Raw genomic sequence first — 15,719 nt, 5'->3', positions numbered from 1 at the left:
GTACAACCATAAATGCCCCCCATCTCCCCCCCATCTCTCTCCCCGACACATGTGCAGGGCTGTCCTCCCTGTCCTTCCCTCTCAGCCGTTTCTCTTTGTGAGCAATTAGATGTAAGTCCAGTTCCTTCAGTGCGAGGCGACCTGTCATTAAGCCTGGGATTTAACTTGACGTGACATCATGGACCCTGGTCGCCGGCGTTAGTCATCTGAGTATGGGTCTGGGGAGGATGGAGGGCTCGCAGAGGAGCCAAGCTCAGGTTTGGAAAATCCATTTTTGGAATTCGTGAATCGCTAAAAGACTGAATCGTGATTTATACAGTGCCCTCCAAAAGTATTGGAACAGTGAGGCCAATTCCTTTATTTTTGCTGTAGACTGAAAACATTTGGGCTTGACATCAAACGATGAATGTGAAACCAGAGATCAACGTTTCAGCTTTCATTTCCAGGTATTTACATCAGGATCTGATGCACAAATTAGAAAATATCACCTTTTTGTTCGAACCCACCCATTTGTCACGTGAGCAAAAGTATTGGAACATGTGACTGACAGGTGTGTTTTGTTGCCCAGGTGTGTCCTATTACATACATTATTCAATCAATAAATACCACTGAATGTCTACACTCAGGTTCAGATTGGGTAAGATAGGTTTTGTCTATGCAGACTGTATTCAGAGGTGAAAACAACATGAAAACCAGAGCGCTGTCTTTGGGTGAAAAACAAGCAATTGTGAGTCTTAGAGAAGATGGAAAATCAATCAGAGCCATTGCAGAAACATTGGCCATAGCCAGTACAACCATTTGGAATGTCCTGAAGAAGAATAAAACTACTGGTGTACTAAGTAACAGACGTCGAACAGGTAGACCAAGGAAAACATCAGCAGTTGATGACAGAAACATTGTGAGAGCTGTAAAGAAAGACCCTAAAACAACTGTTAGTGAGATCAGCAACAACCTCCAGATGGCAGGAGTGAAGGTATCACTATCTACTGTTCGCAGAAGACTTCATGAACAAAAGTACAAGGGCTACACCAGAAGATGCAAACCACTCATTAGCAAGAAGAATAGGAAGGCCAGGCTGGAATTTGCCAAAAAGTACAGAGATGAACCTCAAAAATTCTGGGACAAAGTTTTATGGACTGATGAGACAAAGATTAACTTTTACCAAAGTGATGGAAAGGCTAAAGTTTGGAGAAAGAAAGGAACTGCTCATGATCCCAAACACACAAGCTCATCTGTGAAACACGGTGGAGGTAATGTCATGGCTTGGGCTTGCATGGCTTCTTCTGGGACGGGCTCATTAATCTTCATTGAGGATGTAACACATGATGGCAGCAGCAAAATGAACTCGGAAGTCTACAGAAACATTTTGTCTGCCGATTTAAGGAAAGATGCAACCAAACTGATTGGCAGAGCCTTCATCATGCAGCAAGATAACGACCCAAAACACACTGCCAAAACAACAAAGGAGTTCATCAGGGGCAAGAAATGGAAGGTATTAGACTGGCCAAGTCAATCTCCAGACTTAAACCCTATAGAGCATGCATTTTACCTGCTTAAGAGGAGACTGAAGGGAGGAACCCCACAAAACAAACAACAACTGAAAGAGGCTGCAGTGAAAGCCTGGGAAAGCATCAAAAAGGAAGAATGCAAAAGTTTGGTGACGTCAATGGGTCACAGACTTGCTGCAGTTATTGAAAGCAAAGGATTTGCAACTAAATATTAAGTCTTATTCACTTAAATATGTTTTAAGTATATCTGTTCCAATACTTTTGATCACATGACAAATGGGTGGATTCAAACAAAATGTGATATGTTCTTAGTTGTGCATCAGATCCTGATGTAAATACCTGGAAATAAAAGCTGAAACGTTGATCTCTGGTCTCACGTTCATTATTTGATGTCAAGCCCAAATGTTTTCAGTCTACAGCAAAAATAAAGGAATTCGCCTCACTGTTCCAATACTTTTGGAGGGCACTGTATGTGAATGTATTTAGATTTATTTTTTCACCCTTATTGCTTACAGCAAACACGAGTTTGAAAAACTGGAACTTCACTTGATAACAAGGCGTGTAACCAACATGCTCTAATTAGCCTGTTTATCTCTCTCTCCCTCTCTCCCTCTCTCTCTCTCTCTCTCTCTCTCCCTCTCTCTTCCTCTCTCTCTCTCTCTCTCCCTCTCTCTTCCTCTCTCTCTCTCTCTCCCTCTCTCTCTTCCTCTCTCTCCCTCTCTCTCTTCCTCTCTCTCTCTCTCTCTCTTCCTCTCTCTCTCTCTCTCTCCCTCTCTTTTTCTCTCCCTTGTTGTTTTACTGTCTCTCCCTTTCTTTGTACTCCCCCCCCCCCCCAAGTCTCCTTCACACCAATTCTGGAGTAGTACCAGCCTAACTTGGCTGCAGGTCCTTGGAGGGGGAAAAGGGGGGAGGGAGAGGAGGAGCACTGTGTAGTCAGTTACCTTGAGATGTCAGCTGTGCCAACCCCCCTCCCGCCCCCCCGTCGGGGTAATCTCCTGCCTCCCCTGGGCGTGCGGGCATGGGCTGACTAAGAGAGATTAGGCAGTCCCTCCAGTCAGGCCTCTTCTGGCTCGTCCTCTGCACCGTTGTCATGCGTCGCTAACCAGCGTCGCTAATCAACACATGGAAGCTGTTCAACCGCCGCTTTGTCCAGGACGGCAGTGAAACGGGGACGTCAGACGGGTGGGAGAATACGACCGGACCCTTCACCTTCAGGGTCAGTCCATCACATTATTTATGAACGATGTCTACATTACTCAAAGCCTTTTTGCGAGATACAATTGGAAATGCCTTGCACGGTCCCTGAAAGCTTTAGTAGGTTCGATGGGCTATCCCTAACTATGTGTAGGCCATCATATGCCCCATAATCTCTTAGTATACCATATATGATGCACCAAGGGAAAGCTCTGTGGTTTGAGACACCAGTAGGAAGTTAATTAGGAGGAGGGCTGCTTTACATGAGGTCAGGATTATAACCGGTCCACACTCATGCATTTAGATGATGTAGTCTTGAGGATTACTTGATTAAAACAAAATAGAGACTCGGTTGAAGGATTTTCTTTATAGGTTGAATATTACTCCTGCAAATACATAGTATTTCTTTACAAATATTGTAAGAAAATGAAAACACATATTGTTAACATAGACGTTCCATTTAATAAATATGATTGTAAATGCATAAAACAATTACACAGCACAGTTGAGGTCAAACAAAAACATTGTACACCTTAACGTCTGTTTGTATATAAAAGCTTTACAGTATAATAAACTCCTTTCTTGTTTCTCTACAAAAATAATCTACCTAATTTTACATGGGGAAAGAGTCACCTAGCTAGTCTGTAGTGGTTTAGTCAGCCATCTCAACTTGGCTTCTGTGATAGTCACACTCAGACCTAGGTCAAATACTGGTATCAAATACTTTTAACAGTATTTGAAAATAGGGTTTGACCCAGGTTTGATCACAGTATGTCCCAAACATGTAGGTCAGAGTTCCCTCATTATCGTTCACTCACAGGAAGTTCCACCTGACAACTTCCTGCTGCTGTTTTTTTATTAAGATGAGAAATCCAAAGGCAGAAGGTGCTTCGATTTAAGAGAAGAGATTTCTTTCAACCAACTGACCACGGATCATATTGAGTTAATACCCTTACAGTTAGGATTAAGAAGCAATGGTACTGGTTTATCAGATTTTAGATCAGTGGTTGTAGGGTTGTCTCTACCTCAAGGTAACTTCAACCAGGTAGGGTCAGGTGGCATCTTTCTGACGTAAGTATTGCCGATAGGTGCTGCTGCCTTAACCGTGTAGCCTACTTTTTGGGCCAAAATTAGATCTAAGGAGCCACGAAACAAACATGGGACAAAATCTGTCTTTGTACTTTTTCTGAAAAGACTTGTCGTTTTATATCATACAAAATGGTTTTCCGTCATACCCATTCAGCTCATGAAATCATACAGTACTACTGAAGATGAAACTCATGTATTCTGGTTTAAATCATCAAAACATACAAATGGAAATAAATGTTAAATGAAAGCAGGTCTGTTGATTAAAAAAACGTAGGTCACACATGCAGTCTCCAATTTACATGTTTCATTTCCAAACCTGGGCTAGCCTAACTAGTTCAAACAAATATCAAAGATAAATTGTCAAGTTAACAATTATATGGTTTAAGACAGCAATGCAACATGATAGGGCAGGGATTCATCAATAAGGGAATTAGTATATCAATACCAATCCATTTATGTAGGTATCAGGTCCACAATTGTTCCATTAGTAACTGTTAATTTAGTCTCTTTTGGCATCACATGCGCGTCGTCCCTCATTGATCAGAATTTACATTCTATGTTGTCCATAACTTGTGTGTACGGCATATGCTGCACAGTTCGTCCATATCGTTTGTGTTAACCTTTTTAATTTAACACTAACTACAGTATCACCCAAATGACTGTGACAGATTCCCTCAAGACTCTAGACCAGTTTAACATTCATGTCTGTCGGATGGTCTACGTGGGGTCGACGCCCCCTTTCCAGTTCTCCTCAGAAACAAGGTAGCCATCCATGTGCCGTACCATCTCGCTCTACTTCTCTTGATTCTTCGCAAAGGGGGCTAATGAGCTAGCGAGTGTGGAGGCCAAGGACATTAGCCTCAATGTGTCACCAACCTTAGCTAGCCTTTAGCTTGACTTGGCTACATTAAGTATTCAGGAATTCGACTTCTATGTCTCTACGGTTTTCAGAATACCCAGACACGTTGCGTAAAAAATAAATAAAAACCTTGGTCCATTTCTGTGTTTGGCATTCAATAGTGTCTTAAATAATTTCAGCTATAATCTGTAATCTTGTTAACTTTTATATATTAGACACTACTTGCTTTTAGAGGTTACTTGTAGAGGGCATGATTGGAGTCAAAGTTAAGCCTGAGACAATGTCGACTTCCTAAATGAAATGTCTTTACAAGATGTCTGTCCAGTCAAATCCAGTATATATTTGAAGATGAAGGACTTGAAATAACAACTGGGTATATCTTATAGTTTGGTTTTATGGTACTGTGCAGCACAACATTTCAAAAATGACCTATCAGGCTACAACATAGGAACAAAATATAATCTAAATAGTTATTATTTTGTTTAAAACATCAACATTAAACAGTTCAACAAAACTGTCAGAATCCATAAACGACAAAACCCTGTATGTATTATTATTATTAGCGTACTGGATTGAAAGCGAAATAAAACAACCTCTGTCTATAGAAAATGTTTTGTGCCATTAACAGCTTTCAATGAGACAACAAACGTAAGCGAAATGGCCATATCAAGGATTTATAAAGTGTTTTCTGTTTTGTTTACGCTTTATTATTAAAATACACATGATCTGACATTCATGATTTATAAAATAAATGGGATATGTATCCTTATGATCTACCTCAAAGTATACTCTCTGGAATGAACAGGGCACTACTGTTGAGTATAACAAAAGGATGTTGAATGTTTATACTGGAAACCTACAAGTGCAGAGACAGGCAGAGCTGGGTGGCTGTTTTATTTCAGTGTTCTGAATGATCACAAATTTAGAGAAATTTCGAATTGATATATGCAAGGCGAGAGGTGAATTCATTCATCCCCCGTCAGGCAAAAATAATTGTCTCGGTCTGAAGGATGGTGATTTCATACAGCTTCGAATGCCTGCAAGTCTCTTGATACCCACTCGGCCTTCTCGCTCTTCTGCTCCACCCAGATGCGTTTAGTGGGTTTCGTTTTGCCCTCAAGCAAACCAAAAAGTATTCTTCTTTTTCGTTCATGCTGGCTTTCCCCTTATGTAGTTGAATTTATATAAATAAACATAATAAAAATGACTTATTAGATGGATGTACAGTTTATGTAAAAAAAACCTGTACACAGTTTCTTCTGGTTTTCACAGAGCACAGTTTAGTGTCAGCAAGGTCCAACATGCACAGGTATAAAGCTCAAAACCATCGCGTCCAGAAAAATGGTAGAAAATCCATGACACCTGGATTGTTGTTTTGTGTCTGAAGTTTTAAACGTTGATGTATGTGGGGAGTTCCGTCGAAAATTTGACATGTGCGTGAGGCTTAATACATCCTTAAAAGCAAAGAGAGAGAGAGTTAAGTTGTAACCATTACATTCATAATTAGTCAGTCAGTAGACCGTTGAGTGAACAATTGAAAAAAATACATTTGAGAAGGGGGTGGGGGGGTTATAGCAAAGTATAACATAATTAAAGTACAAGAAATGGTTTTGAAATGAAAGCAGGAAGAGTTGGAGGAAAAAAAGGAACAAATTAATGCATGAATAGATGGTTATCTGTAGTCACCGATGGGTCGTGTACTAAGCTCTGTGTCCAGAAACACCGATGAAGTAGCCACGTCTCTCTGGGAGTTCGGGGCGACCTCTGTCGGACTCGCTGGACTGATCATTTCTTGTTCTTTTTCGTTCTGCATTTGCGCATAGACGTTGAGGCCTGGGATCTTCCTTGAGGAAAGATTTACAATGAGACGGGGAGGTAAAGAACAAAACCCAGCAAATAAAGAGAGAAAGGGGAATGTTCGCCCGGGGATGGAGACGGAAAAGCCTATAGTACGATTTGTTTCCATTCCTTGTTTGTATATCGCTTGAAATATTGCTTCAAGCTGAATTCTGTTTAAAGTCCAAATAGTATCCTGGATGAAGTAGTTTAAATATTGCTTCCAAATAGCCAGATATTTGTCTCTCTCTTTATTTCCTCGTGATCTTGTCTCATTGACCCCCACTTCCCTTTTGTGACCAAACCAGCACCTTGGGTGAACAGAGAACATTTAACATTTCATAAAGGTCAACTAGCCAAGCTCAAAGGGCTAAATATTGATAATGCCTGACGCTTGACTGACATTTCATTTTTTTCCCAGAATGCCCTGACACAAATAATTCTAAGAATGTCTGCGGTTAGAACTGTGAGAAAGGCCAAATTCCCTCTTGACAGGGTGTAGGCTACAGGCAAACGTTTAGGCAGTTTTGCTGTTGTTAAACCTGCCAGGAACTTCCACGCATAGTTATAATCCTCAGCTCTTTGCTCAAGTGGTGTGTAACATCCTTGAACTCTGCCGTTTCATAAACACTGTACCTTTTGAATTTGTAGACGACAAATACAGCTAAACCCACAACCACCACCGATAGCAGCATTAGCATGGCCGAGCCGCTGTGGTTCTCGCTGGTATCCACTAGGGGAGCTGCAGAGATGGGAGACAAGAGTCACACAGTACTGTATACGCTGCGACTGACATCTGTTCAATGACCCAAGCAGGTAGCCATCCACACAACCACAGTCATGCACTTAGAAGCCGGGCTTTCAGGTTAACGTTGATGCCTTGTTATTCGTTCATTCAAATGTGAAAAATAAATTTGGGTGGAATACAGTGTTATAGTATTGACTTCTCTTACTCGTTAGCTTATAAGCCCCTTAGGACTGTAGCAGCATCCCCAATAGGAACAGGCACACATACTTGTAACGATGCTCACTCTCTGAATGTCTCTGTGTAGCTATGGTGGGGAGCCAATCACACACAGGGTTGGGGTCGTTAGTTACTGGGGCAACATAAAAAATAAAAAAAAGAACACCTGACTCACTTTTTCTACATGACTCTGTACCTGTCAACTGACTCAATTGTTATGTCCCAATTATCTGGAGTAGTAGAGGTAGAAGACTGAAACTAAGTAGAAGAATCGGGTTGTGAGCAGGACTTACCTGCTGACAGGTGAGCCGCGTACACAGTGACCTGGACCCCAGGTCGCAGGGTGAACTGAACCAGGTTCTGATTGAGGGCGCTGAGCAAGACCTCAGACAGCTGTAAGAGGAGGATACAAAGACAACGTCTTTAAACGTACCTGCTTTCATTAAGATCTCAACGTGACGCTGACGGCAAGCGCTAGCAACGTGTGCCGCTTGTCACTTTGCATTGTTTAGTCTTGGTGACAGGTCCTCTTCCGACGCTTTGGATCATGGCACCGGGCGGCTATGGCCCGACGAAACCTCGCTTGATGCAGCTCTTCCTACAAGAGCTCCGCTTAAAGTGAAATACAGTATCCGTGACGATGGGGAGATCAAATGGGGTTCCATCCAGCTCTGTCTACATGATGCATGGGGCTGAAACCTTCCTTTTAGAGTCGGCTTTTCAGAGAGGTGAGTAACCTTCTACCTCTGGCAACATGCTACTTTGACTTGACGTAAATCAAGCGAATCACCCTGACCGGAAGGAAAACCGTAAAAAATGCCAGGATGAGCTCTATCTGGCTGGACCATAACCTGACCCAAATGTATATTGGGCTGATGCATATAGTTTATACTGAAATACATTTTCTGTCGATTGAACATTTTCCTTAGTTATAATCTTGATTATAATAATATAATCAGTAATATTATACAATATAACTTGTAACTTATTCGCAATACAATCGTGTACAATCAGGGTCCACCCCAAAGCAGGAGTCATGAAGCGGTCAGGAGATGAAAACCCCACCGCAGCTACACCAGTCCCCCCTGTCCCACCCATACAATCCATTTCATTTTATTTGCGAGGCTTCGTTAATCTCATTTGCCAAATTAATTGGGATACAAGTAATTTCTCTAGTCCTTCTTCCCCTACCTCCTTGTTTCTTATGAGTTTAAAATTAGACCACGATTTGAATAATTACTTTTTCTGCCTGTGTATCAGGGTCAGTAAATCTATTATACGTTGTAATAAGCGGTCCAAACATTACGCTTTCAAGATGCCAACCTTGAATGAAGATTTATCGGCAAACTCTTTGTAAGGGAGGGTTTTTCCTGAGCAATCAGGCAGGTTTGAAAGAAACTAATGAAGGGAGGAAAATCTATTTAATTTCATCCCTGTTCTTTTCCCCGTTTCTACTTCCCATGAGAAGCACATCTGATTTTATTATAGTTCATTCATTATCTGTTCTATGAGGCTCCAAGCTAATGCGGCCCATCTTGATAACGTTGTGATTTAGTGGCCTGATCAGACCTGACACATTCTTTGTCTGGAATTATAGTCCTATAAAAACCCACCGCCGAACCCTCATCCCAGGTTTTAAAGGAAGTTTAAGTCATCACTGATGATTACTTCTGAAAGCTTGTCACATGTATTGTACAGATGAGTCTGGTTGAAATTAGTACAGTGTGCTCGGGAAGTACGCCTTGGTGGACCAACACTGACCTCTACTGGCAGGGAGAGGCCAGTTCGTTCCTAACACTTGCAGAGCGGTAAGTTCAAGGACAAAGCTACCACGGAAACACTACCTTCTCTTTCATAATCGTTGTTTTCCAATCTCTCATCCATTGCATCGAATCGATCTATGCTTTAGTGGTCCACTGGACACAACAATGGATGTTCCTTCACCTGGTATTAAGTGAGCAGAGCTCTTCTCTGGATGTTCCTTCACCTGGTCTAAGTGAGCAGAACTCTTCTCTGGATGTTCCTTCACCTGGTCTAAGTGAGCAGAACTCTTCTCTGGATGTTCCTTCACCTGGTCTAAGTGAGCAGAGCTCTTCTCTGGATGTTCCTTCAGCTGGTCTAAGTGAGCAGAGCTCTTTTCTGGATGTTACTTCACCTGGTCTAAATGGGCAGAGTTCTTCTCTGGATGTTCCTTCACCTGGTCTAAGTGAGCAGAGCTCTTCTATGGATGTTCCTTCATTTGGTCTAAGTGAGCAGAGCTCTTCTCTGGATGTTCCTTCACCTGGTCTAAGTGAGCAGAGCTCTTCTCTGGATGTTCCTTCACCTGGTCTAAGTGAGCAGAGCTCTTCTCTGTATGTTCCTTCACCTGGCATTAAGTGAGCAGAGCTCTTTTCTGGATGTTCCTTCACCTGGTCTAAGTGGGCAGAGTTCTTCTCTGGATGTTCCTTCACCTGGTCTAAGTGAGCAGAGCTCTTCTATGGATGTTCCTTCACCTGGTCTAAGTGAGCAGAGCTCTTCTCTGGATGTTCCTTCACCTGGTCTAAGTGAGCAGAGCTCTTCTCTGGATGTTCCTTCACCTGGTCTAAGTGAGCAGAGCTCTTCTCTGGATGTTCCTTCACCTGGTCTAAGTGAGCAGAGCTCTTCTCTGGATGTTCCTTCACCTGGTCTAAGTGAGCAGAGCTCTTCTCTGGATGTTCCTTCACCTGGTCTAAATGAGCAGAGCTCTTCTCTGGCTTTCCCTCTGTGACCTCCTTGTCTGGCAGGAGGAAAAACTCTGCTGCCGTGGGCAACCCTGGGAGGACTGTGACGAGCAGCATGTCTTCCCTGATCCCAGAAGCCTGGAGGGAAGAAGAAGAGAAGGGGGAAGAGAAACTTGACATCATTAAAAAGTGCATTCGCAAAACACCAAGATTTCTCTCATATCAGTCAGAACAGGTAGAGATGTTCACCAAGAGCCGTCGAACGATATACCCATTCAGATTACAGTCTGATTACCCTGCTCGAGACGTTTTGTGGCAGCATTATGTGACCTCATAAAAAAACGAGAGAGATTTATCCTTTGTGTCAAGGATGTTTTGATCAAATAAAGCATGGCCTTAGGTCACTCCACAATAGTCAATTTCAAACCACATTCAGAAATATAGCCTACAGTATCTACAGGCATGCCATGAGTAAACATGATGAAGAGGCCCTCTGACCCCGGGACTTGTGTGACTTTCAGAGGGACCATCGCACCATCAAATCAGCACACCCCCACCACCTCAGACAGACACCTTTTGCTGATTTATCCTTCGGTACATCTGTGCCAGCTGGATAATACCCCACAGAGATGACCCTGAACTCACAAACCATCTATTTCTGGCTTCAATGCAACCAACAGACTGGTGGCAAAGCAATCATAATGTACTTGAAATTTGAGTTTTTTTGCCTTGTCGGTTCATGCAGTATGTCATAAAACTTCTAATTTATATCCATGACATCTGGGATCACTGAGTAGGTGTGGTAAAGAGACCCTTGAGTTTCAACCTTCCATTCCTACTGTGTTTGCCATGGTGAAAGAACTGCAGGGGCTGTTAAGCAGCAGGGAGGTTTTCTATGACCTGCCATGTCAGGCAAATTCTCCAGCACGGAGCAGAGCCGAAACCATGGGAGGAGTCGGGCCTGTGAACTCAGCTTGACTTGGTTTTGCATCCGGCTCACCTGGACCATGGAGGCTTTGATGACCCTGCTCACATCCTGCCTCCACTCCGCCACGTCAGGGTTGTGCTCGTCCAGGTTGGACGAGAAGGCGAGGAGATGAGATTTGAAGTATTCTACAGGGACAGCGAGAACAGCGTCTCGTTTAAAGACGCAGAAACACTTTACTTTTCAATGAGCTAGCCTTTTTTTTTTCTTCTTGAAAGGAATAAGATGTTAACAACACTTGTTGCATTTCTATGTAAACAGGCAGACGCTTCTTTTAAAGACCTGTCGGTTTGTTTACACGGGTTTAAAAACCCACAGTGGAGTACAGTAACAGTTTGTGTGTGTTTTCGTGTGTGTGTGTGTCACCATGGACGGCAATGGTTTTCCTGTCCTGCAGTATGCTGTTCCCGGCGGACACCTGCACAGTGACAGTGTTGATACCTTCCCTGGAGAACATGCATGGCACACTCCCCTCCAGGGTGATCACTGGCTGTGGATTCACAAAGACCGGGGGAACCGAGGAGGGGGGGAGAGAAAAACACACAGAGAGAGAGAGAAGGAGAGGGAGAGTTAGGAGTGTCCCGAGGGAGACCGTTATCAACCTGGTTAACATCTCACACAGTCGTTATTTACACTACAGAGGTGTCAGCCAGGCAGCGACGCACGCACGCACGCACACACACACACGCACAGTGGTGATCATGGCTGCGCCGCATGGAGTTTGTCTGTGGAGGGTTGACTGTGTCACACAGAACATACAGTTCTACCTGTTAAAACATCTTCATTTACTCTTCAAATGGCTGAGGGGATGCTAAAGTAAGATCAGTCTGTCTTGCTGGGGAAGATCTACCGTACCTCCGTTCATCCTAATCCACCGCTGTAGTGTTTTATACCACCAAGAAAAACTACAGCTCAGTAGTTTTAGTCGTAAATTGTTTTTATGCTAGTCTAAAAACAAATCTCAGTATTCTGTTTTAAAACAATAGTAAACTGAGAGGCCTCCGGGTCAGGTCTAATGAGGAAATGAGTTCTTAACCGACTTTATGTCTGGTCAAAAGTGTTTTGTGTTTCCCAGATGATGGTGTACCTCAGTGTTGTTTCCAAACCACCAGATGTACGTGACGGTCCCCACTTGGCTGGGCCACAGCACAGCAGTCAGGTTCACCTCCTTGTTCTTCACCGCAACGAAGGGAGCTGAGAGATGGATGTACTCCAGAGGACCTGCTCACAACACACGCATACATACACGTCAGCCAACTCAAAAGCTCAAAGACCAACTGTTTTAACAGACTGAATCAAACGCACAAATGCAGGCCCGTTTCACAGAATGCAAAAACAAGCACACCAAAAACTGAACGTTGACCTAAATCCACTTAGCAAAGTGCAGTGTGTGCACTGTAGAATCACTCCTTCTCAAAATTCTGTCCGTATATTTCCCAGCAATGTTGTCCTCCAGAAAAGGCAGACATTTAAAATAATCCAAGTTGTGTTGGATGTGGCTCAGCTCGGGGACTGTCGGCTGCCACCATCTGGGTGTTATTCCTCATCCCTGGCACTCCCATGCCCACACGGCCCTCATTCACATAGCTGGCACATCCGATTGACAGATTGGAGAGCCTTCGTGCTCCCCTGATCAATAAGTCAGCTCTGTTACATCTGTCAAGCCTCAATACACCAGGGGGTGGTGAGCTAACACACACTCGCTTGCACGTACACACACATACACACACACACACCTCAGTACACAGCTCAGTCACACTGGAGGCAGGAGTGACTTCCATGCTAGGTAGGGAAGGGCTCTAGCCTGAAGGGGAGTGGGACTTGAGAGGAATCTTAATCGGATTCAGTCTCTAGCATTCTGTGTTAACTGGGTTTGTTTGTGAAGCGCCCAATGCAACATGCGGGGGCGTAGTCTTACTACATGTGAACGGCCAGAGTTCCTGTGAATTCAACATTTTAAAGCTCTTAAAACTTGTACTTGCTGATCAGCTATTACAATATATATTTAGATCGTTTATATTTTTTAAACGGAAAACAAGACACACAGATTCACTGTTCCCAGACTGTCTCTTCCCACGCTGGCCTCCCCAGACCCCCACCCAGCTGCGCTCACAACACTCACAAGTGACATGGAGGTGGAGGGTGACGCTCTCAGAGCCCAGGGCGTTCTCCCCCGTGGCGGTCACGCGGTAGATCCCCACCGCCTTGTACACGTGCTTGATGCCCTCCTCGATGGAGCTCACGTTGGAGTAGGTCAGAGCGCGGCCGTCCCCAAAGTCCAGCGTGACGCTCGTCCTGGCCCCGTCGCCCTTCGCGACCGGCAGCCGTGGAAACGAGAAAGGGGGGGGGGGGGGGGAGGGAACAAACGACAAAAACAACTCTGCAAATAAACAGGAAGCGATCAAAGGAACTTGGAACGGCTTCTCACGCTAACTAAAAAGCTCTTAGGGGGTTTAACGGCAGAGCGGCTAATTCGGACAACAATTTTTTTACGCCTGTTAAAAACAAAAAACCTCTTTCAAACTAGAGTGGAGAGAGAGAGACACACCGGCCTACAGCCCAAAACCTCAACACAGACAAATCCCATGCACGGCCCCAGAGACCGTACCTCCTCCAGGAAGACTAGGAAGGTGATGTTGGCGGCCAGGGTGGCGGTCAGCGTCCCCTCGCTGGTGACCAGGTGCAGGCCTCTGGGGGGCTGGGCGGGGCAGTGCTGCCTCCTGGCCGTGTACTCGGCTATCACGCCGGCGGTGCAGTTGTTGGACACCACCTTCCTGTAGCTGAAGCACCACCACATGGGTCACACACGCCTCGGGGTCACATGCACGGCAGGTAACACGAGGAGCTGTGTAGGAGCTGTGTAGGAGCTGTGTAGGAGCTGTGTAGGAGCTGTGTAGGAGCTGTATAGGAGCTGTGTAGGAGCTGTGTAGGTGTGGCTGAGGGAGGATGGATAGTGTGTGTGGGGGGGGGGTCATTTCTGGGTTATAATATACTAATGGTTTGTTCTTGGTCTACTTTACTAGCGAGCAACTGTCGTTTTTCTCCTGTGTGAACACTTGACGGTGGGGTCGACGGTTTACCCAGTGCTGTTGAGGAACGTGGCCCCTGTGGTGCAGCTCCTCGACATGGTGGACGCGTGGAACCAGAACGCTGGGGTGCACTTGCTGTCTGCGCGCCTCTCGTAACCGTAGTCGCTGTATCATTTGGACCACACCCCCAAAACATAGACGCTAATTAGGGCATATACTTTTGATAGCGACTTCAAAAGATGTCTCGACGATCTCCCTGGGGGATTCGTGATTTAAAAACGGCACATTTAGGTAGAACGCTTGCCACAAATGAGCCTTAGATTCAACATGATTTGTATTACCTCTACTCTTTGACTGGGGGAAAAGGAACGATACTGACTCGATGAAAAAGAGTTTGATCTCACGGAAAAGCCTGACATGCCTAAGTTAGTTTTTTTCTGATCTTGCCCCAAGTTGTTTGTCCTACAAATTGAAATGCAGCGTCCCCAAAATGATGGAAACAAATTGCCTCAATCAGTGCTACATGTACGCAGATGCAGAAGTGTTGTGGTTGTTAATGAAAGCTATTAAGCCTGATGATTTATCGTCTCAAAGGAAGCTCCTTCTCAGCACTGCATCACTCAAGGGGCCCTCGAATTTGGGAATTACCAAGACAAAAGCACATATTAATAAGGTTGATGATTCAACGAAAATGGGTTGTTAAGAAGTACGTTTTGGCTAATCCTGCTTTTAAGCTTGTTTAGTGAAAAGTACACTGGCAGAAGCTACAAAGGCAGCAGTGCTTTGTATAGAGTAGGGTGTCATTCAAGGAGAGAGCGATGGCACATGTTCAAGGAGAGACCCACTCTTAAAGACACACACACACACACTAGTGTAAATGCACGCACACATGTCCACACACACACACACACAGTCTCTTTGCCAGACATGGATCTGGCAGGACTTGTGTGTGTGTGTGTGTGTTTCCCCTTCATTCCTTGACACACAGCTTGAAGTTGAGCAGCTGACTGCTTTCCATTTAGCAGGGGCAGCCTCCAAAGAGAATGAGCCCAAGTGCCTCTGCAATTCTAATGTGAAGCACTCTAACCATGACGGTGATCTCTTATCTTTTCATCCTCTGCTTTAGGCTTTTCCTTTCTTTGTTACTCACGTCTTTACTTTTGACTTCGGCCCCATGTTACAGAAATATATTTACAAGGTATCAATTCCATAGTTCTACCCCATAGTACAATTTATGCTATTCAAATAGGGAGTTATTATAAACCCCAAAAAACCTTTCCACTTTTTTTTTTTTAACTGTAAATCCTATACATATTAATTACAATTTATTAGGATAAAAGGATTTGATTTGATATACTTGGTAATAAATGTTCACTCACCACTCAAAGTCCCTCTCTGTGCAGTCGCAGGGTCCCGAGGTCATCGTCACAGAGTACGTCTTACCCATAACGCACCTGGCAATTGGCTTCAGCTTCCGGTAGATTCTTTTCACTCCCATGATGCAGGGTTCTCCCTGAGATCAGATATTCATTTGTATTAGAAAAGGCGGCAATTTT

At 44.1% G+C, this 15,719-nt stretch overlaps 1 protein-coding gene across 1 annotated transcript in view; it reads right to left on the bottom strand.

Annotated features, from left to right (window-relative positions):
* Positions 1 to 5,812: 5,812 nt before the first annotated feature.
* Positions 5,813 to 15,719, bottom strand: part of LOC124483698 (VPS10 domain-containing receptor SorCS1-like) — a 79,777-nt gene continuing 69,870 nt past the window's right edge. Inside the window, exons 15-26 of the mRNA XM_047044243.1 lie at positions 15,543 to 15,676; positions 14,215 to 14,328; positions 13,743 to 13,914; positions 13,257 to 13,443; positions 12,222 to 12,355; positions 11,501 to 11,624; positions 11,150 to 11,262; positions 10,153 to 10,287; positions 7,744 to 7,843; positions 7,123 to 7,228; positions 6,337 to 6,494; positions 5,813 to 6,104 (exon numbers count right to left, since the gene is read on the bottom strand). Coding sequence (XP_046900199.1) covers positions 6,040 to 6,104; positions 6,337 to 6,494; positions 7,123 to 7,228; positions 7,744 to 7,843; positions 10,153 to 10,287; positions 11,150 to 11,262; positions 11,501 to 11,624; positions 12,222 to 12,355; positions 13,257 to 13,443; positions 13,743 to 13,914; positions 14,215 to 14,328; positions 15,543 to 15,676 — 1,542 coding nt within the window. The 3' untranslated portion in view covers positions 5,813 to 6,039. The remainder of the gene's footprint in view (positions 6,105 to 6,336; positions 6,495 to 7,122; positions 7,229 to 7,743; positions 7,844 to 10,152; positions 10,288 to 11,149; positions 11,263 to 11,500; positions 11,625 to 12,221; positions 12,356 to 13,256; positions 13,444 to 13,742; positions 13,915 to 14,214; positions 14,329 to 15,542; positions 15,677 to 15,719) is intronic.

This window comes from Hypomesus transpacificus, chromosome 21 (genome assembly GCF_021917145.1).
Source record: "Hypomesus transpacificus isolate Combined female chromosome 21, fHypTra1, whole genome shotgun sequence".
Lineage (NCBI taxonomy): Eukaryota > Metazoa > Chordata > Actinopteri > Osmeriformes > Osmeridae > Hypomesus > Hypomesus transpacificus.
The sequence above is the reverse complement of the archived record's forward strand: the minus strand, read 5'-3'. Positions and strand labels throughout refer to the sequence as shown.